General features: G+C 41.3%; 1 protein-coding gene across 1 annotated transcript; it reads right to left on the bottom strand.

The window, feature by feature from the left end:
- Positions 1 to 1,031: 1,031 nt before the first annotated feature.
- On the bottom strand, positions 1,032 to 5,464 carry LOC104083484 (HMG box transcription factor BBX-like). The gene is made up of 3 exons (XM_009586982.1): positions 5,271 to 5,464; positions 4,400 to 4,592; positions 1,032 to 1,533 (listed from the first exon to the last, which is right to left on the bottom strand). The coding sequence occupies exons 1-3, from the start codon at positions 5,380 to 5,382 to the stop codon at positions 1,446 to 1,448; spliced, it is 393 nt and encodes a 130-aa protein (XP_009585277.1). The 5' UTR covers positions 5,383 to 5,464; the 3' UTR covers positions 1,032 to 1,445.
- Between the last annotated feature and the right edge of the window lie 487 nt (positions 5,465 to 5,951).

Raw genomic sequence — 5,951 nt, 5'->3', positions numbered from 1 at the left:
AGTCCAATTTGGTAAATTGTTGTGCTACAATGCAAAAAGTAGGGAAACATCTTGTGCTATAGAAGAAGTACCCTGTTGAATTTGTAGCTTTAGATCAATTACTAGTGATCGTTTTGCATCTGTTGGTAGGAATCAATGCTTGGTTATACAACAGTGTAAGTCAAGATAGCAAAGATAACAGGCCAAGTGATACACTTGGCCTGCTTTCGGGATGTATTTATGAGAGCAAAACACAAAAATTCAACGTAAGCAAAGACAGAAACTGGCAGATGGATCTGTTTGGTAGTCTGAATTCAGTCAAATGTTACTCTTCGGTTATAGTTTATCTGTATACAACTTGCCACTTTACCAACACAAACTGTAATTGGCCCTTTACGCAAATTCTGAAGCCGATTTGGACTGTGCATAGTAACTACAACAATGCCAGTGTCTGTAAAATGTACAAGGTATGTGTGTCGGTGTACATGTATATCGAAAAGTCACGGGTTTAGGTTTTTCAGAACGGTGAAATAATACTAAGGTCACTTTTGAAAAACGCATTTGCAGTACTTTTTGTTTACAGGAAAGTTTCACCAAGTCGCTCAGATATCTATGCAAAAATAAAGGAACCCTCCAAGGCATGAAAGACAAGTCAATTATCTGCAGTATTTTCTTTTCCATACACCACTCCTTTTTCTAATGCACATCATCCTGGTTATTCAAAGCTAAATTAAAAAGAAACAAACCCAAACATAGCCTGTCAGAATTTTTGCCAGTAAACTCTACCACTCTGGTGGCAAATATAAAAGTGCAGAACATCTGGACCACATGGCTGCCCAAACACCGCTAACAATGGTACATCTGTCCAGGCTGCCTTGAGTTCTCTGGAACAGGTTTTAAATTCATTCTACAATATAAACGTAGGCATAACCTATTAATATAAACCATCTTAGAACTTAAATCTTCATGTACAAAAATGACTAAGAATATCTAATAATAACTAGTGCAGTGCGTCAGTGTTTTTGTTTTTGTTGTTGTTGTTTTGTTTTTTTTTTTTGTTTTTTTTTTTTCATTTTCATTTAGAATAACTAGGTATTATACGAAACTAGTTGCCATACTCTCTGGTTGGTAAAAGAGATGCTGTGTGAGCTAACAGTAAAGGCAGCCTTTTTCACACTAACCACCTATTTACTGTTTAAAAGCCTTCAATAGAAAGCAAGCTCTGGGATCATTCCATTTCTGTTCATTAATAGACAATTAATATCACCCTCCTACATACGGGGTTCCGATTTGAGGACCTGGCCCAAGTTGCTAACATCTGGCTTCCAGTGAATTCTGGGCCACTCAGAGCAATAAGCACTTGCTTGCAGTCTATAGCTTCCATCATATGGACTGACTACCTTCCCTTGGTAAAGACAAGGCTAGGATATTAGGTAAAGCACAATGTTTTACAATAAAGTGGAGCTTCACTGGTCAGCGCAGGAAATAAGCACTGGAGCCTGAGACATTTCATTTGGCTGTCCGTCATGTGGGAGAGGTGTGGCCCTCTGACTTCTGCAAAAGAAGAAAAGAAAAGCCACCCGTCATTATTTGGAGCACGGGAGGCATGTTTATCAGACCAGAAAGGATGGAAAGCGGCACGTGATACGGTTTAACATCCGACATTACAGCACTGTAACTCCCTGCTGCTACAGATGCCTGAATACCGCTGTTACACGCTCTTTTTAGAGGTATTTCTGCAACAGCAACACAATATTCCGAGGACAACCTACAACACAATGCAAAGTCAGGCAAAATCAAGACGTGATGGTATTTGACTACAGAAAACAAAATGCACAGCTGAAGAGTAAGTTAAGAAAGCACAAGTGCTGTTACCCATTTTGTAAGGGAGTGGCTTCTGCCCTCAGAAGCAGAGAGTACAGCTCAAGTGTGGCAAAAGAAGGTAAATGCAGAGAGGCATATATCGTGTTAATGCAAGTCAATAGCCAGCTTTTAAGCAATATGGAAATATGCTCATCAGCAGAGTTGCACATTGGGATTACTCCAAGTTTCATGACTTAACACTTCATCAGCCCAGCACAACATCTCTTTCATTACTACGGCAGTGTTAATTTACAAATGATCCCCTAGCACAGGGTATCATAAAAATAAACTGCACCAGAATAAGTGCTGCAAATCAACATCAATCATTGTAGCAGATGGACTTGAGAGAGCTCCTTTGCAGCTTGCCTTTTAAAATACATATACAAAGCACGTCACCGCCTGTTATCTAATCTCACAAATCAGGTTCTATTTTTGTTACAGCATGTGTCATTTACAGCAATCAAAATCTGGGGCCCACTTCTTATTTACGCAAGGGCCACTTTACTTCACGCTGGCACAGCTAAGACCCCAGCAGAAATGGGGGTACCAATGTGCTTTGCACAACCGGAGTGCAATGAAGTGACCTTGGCACAAAATGCAGCTCAGGCTCACAGCGCTTAACTGGGGCATGCACAAGGTAAATAAAGCTAAACAGAAGCCTTAAAATGAAAACCACGCTGCCACTTCCAGACAAGCTCTAATTACAGTTAAAAAGGAGTTTGGCTTCCATGGCCCAAGGCTCTGTGAAATTATTTAATAGTTAAATTCAGACACTGAAGAAACACATCAAGCAAACCTCTAATGCTGTTCTCATTTCCGGCTATTTGCAAATAAAGAAGTGAATTGCAAAAGATAACAAACAGTAGACAGAGTAGAAAATAGAGAAGCACCTAGCCCATCAGATTTAGGTTTCTGTTTTGACTTCCATTTGCCAAGTCTTCAAGAGACATGGCTAAGTTTCTACTGGGATAGAGTCCTCCCCTGTTGTCATTTCCCCCCAGGGTGATTACGAGCTGGAATTTGCAACAGTTGCTGGACACTTGCCAGTTTGCTGTTTTCAGCCTCATGGAAGGTGCTGCATTGCTCTAGCTGCACAATGAGATGGCAAAAGGTGGGAGTAAGAAAGATATGAAAGAAAGACCCAAACAGAAGGCTATGCAAAACATTAGCTCACTTCGACAGGGACAAGAGGAGGACAAGAACTGTTAGAGGAACAAAGAGGGAAAAACCACAGCAAAGCGAATCCTGTTGCTCTTGTGCAATTCTGGTCAATGTTAGTGGAAATCAATGAAACCAAAAGGGCGTGAGTAAGAGCAGAGCTTAGCACAGCACTTCCCCAAGTCTCGCTTTGTGGCTTCTGACCACAGAAGACGACAGAAACGAGGTCAGGCTTTTGCTGTCCTGATAGCAGACATCTGTTTGGCAATGCTGGGAGGAAAGGCCAGGCTGACTGCAGTGTGAAAACACTTCTCACCCAAAACAATGTTGCTTAAGCAAGACAACAGCTTCTGTAGAGAAGAACTAGCAGGCTGGGTTCAGCTGACTTTTTTCTTGCAGGGCCCCTGAGCTTCTAAAAAACCTTTCAATGTTTGACGTGCAGCCTGAACACACAGTACTGGGTTGGCCGATGCGGGCCACGACATCAACAGTAAAATGACGTTGTGAATGGTTTCATCAACCGCTGCCTTGTGGAGTTTCTTAGGCAGCCAGCAATCTGTCAAATGCCATTTGCAGAGGCTGTGATGGTTTCAAACTGGTCCAGCATTTCCTCACTGACTTTCCACTGCAGGAAAGGATGGGGTTTTCATCTCCAATAAGCTGCAGCATCAAAGAACAACACTGGATAACTAAGAGCCAAGGAGGAGTTGCTGTCATTGGTTTCCTCCAATCACAAGTCTAGCATTGCAGGATTTGACCACGCTGAACTGATCCAATAGCCCTAAGTAACCTGCACATTCTCCACCTTATCTGTATGGACTGTCTACTCACTAAGTGAGAGGACCAACCCAAACTAACGTGACTTTCCATCACCCAGAGTTGTTCTGCCCCATGCCATTCTGCAGACGCTTTGCCTCCTACACAGCAAAGCAGAAGAGTGAAAACAACAAGTTAGCTTTCTTCAGCCATGAAGAAAGCCATTTCATATAACTTCAGCCATTTCAGCTGAAGTTATATGAAATTCTCTCCTCAGTCTTAGGCCACTGAAAAATGCAAATCAGCATGCAATAGTTATTTAAATCTGCTATTATCTGACAAATGGCATCTGATAATTAGAAACCCTCAAGGATCTCAAGGAGCATAGGAACCTATTTATATACAAAAATTGGTAGGTAAGCTTACCAGGGAGGATCATTTTACTGACTACTGAAATAGATTACATTGTCATTTAGGTGAAGACTTAATACTACAAAGCAAGTGGTGTAAAACAGACCTTCATAGAAAGCTGTGGAAGAGGAAACATAGGCCAAATTAAACAGTCTGAAGTTCACATGCTTTCTGAGCAAGCTGGCAGCCACATACTACTCACTTGGACAACAAGGGGAGAAGAAAACCATACCTGTGTACGTTTTCCATGGCTGCTACTTCTGCCAGAGCAGCTAAGCTAAAAAATGCAGACACTGCTGGCATATCTGATGAAATACTATGATTTTCTTCTGCCTCTGCATTTCTGGAGCATTCACTGTTACAATCTGTTTCTGCACTTGACGTTTTTTGAAGAGTACTTTGTGGCAGCTCTTTTGGCTTCTCCTCTGCAATAAAAGACAGTTAAGCTTGCAAATCTAGCCCTTAAATTCACAGCAGCCCATCGATACATTGACTAGTCTGATGTTAACAGAATCTTTACCTTTAGGACTTTGATTTTGCAAGTGTAATCATGCTGCAACCTCTTCTGACCCAAGCTATTGGCAGGAGCACAGTACTAAGGTTTATGAAGCAGTTTACTGATTTTGCATTCAACTGAGTTTGATCTTTTAGGTCAGGCAAGAGAGCTTTTGTGTATGTTTTAGATACAGAAGTCCTGAAAGATTATCTTAACTGCAGAGGACTCCTGCAAGGACTGTGGCGTTGATGGTCATATTACAGAATTAATTTTTACATCCTATAACTAGGTGCAGTGTAATTTCTTTGCTGGACTGGAAACAAATTATGAAAGGTAACTGTCTTCCATTTCTCTCTGTATCAGCTCTCAGTTCTTAGAGAGAAATATCCAGGGAGAGAAGACAGATTTGGGCATTCCAACAAAGGAAGTTGGCCGTTACGGACTCACTGATTTCCCAGTTGATTGATACCTGTATTTTAAAGAATGACCTTTCTAAGTAGGTATGAGACCAAGCTAACAGAAAAATACTTCCCTGATAGGTTGCTTGTACTCCCAAGCCTTCTCCAACCATTCAGTTTTAACAAAATTTAAATTCCAATTTCCTTACCCAGTGTCCCTCCTGCTGGTGACACTCGACCATCTGCTGTTCGGACAAGATGTGTGATCTTAGTTTTCCTTGCTTTCCTTTTCTGGCTGCCAACTAAAGGCTCATGCATCATTGCTGGCTCTGGAGTGTTTAGGGCAGATATAGAAATTTTATTCTTCCAGGCAGACTCACTGGAATTTCTGTCTTCTGAGAGTATGGCTGAAAGAGGATAAAAATGCAGTTTTACATGTAGAATAATTCAGCTACTAGCTATGCTTATCTCCATTTTGCATCTATCTGCATAAAGCCTTCCCTCACAGGTACTCAGAACACAACCCATGGCAAGATATGATCTGAATGCTACAAATATTTGCAGGGGAATAATAGTATCAGGTTTTAAAGAGGTTCAAGTTTCTGTATTTGCAAAGAAAACTGAGACGGGCAGTAGCACTTCAGTGGGAGCAGGGTATCAAACAGTCTGTATAAAACACACTGCAACAGAAGATGCCAGCAAGTAGCTAAGAGACAAAATGTATTTAAGCAACAGTAACGGTCCTCACGTAAGCTTATCTTAGCTCACAGACGGACTCACAAGCAGAATTCAGGAATTCTTGACTAACCACCAGTCTTCCCTCTATAGTCACTCTACGTTGTCTCCTCTAAGCAGAGGGAAATACTACCTTTTACAAAACAACAAACCCT

The sequence above is a fragment of the Fulmarus glacialis genome, unplaced genomic scaffold (assembly GCF_000690835.1).
Source record: "Fulmarus glacialis isolate BGI_N327 unplaced genomic scaffold, ASM69083v1 scaffold13321, whole genome shotgun sequence".
Taxonomy (NCBI): domain Eukaryota; kingdom Metazoa; phylum Chordata; class Aves; order Procellariiformes; family Procellariidae; genus Fulmarus; species Fulmarus glacialis.
The sequence above is the reverse complement of the archived record's forward strand: the minus strand, read 5'-3'. Positions and strand labels throughout refer to the sequence as shown.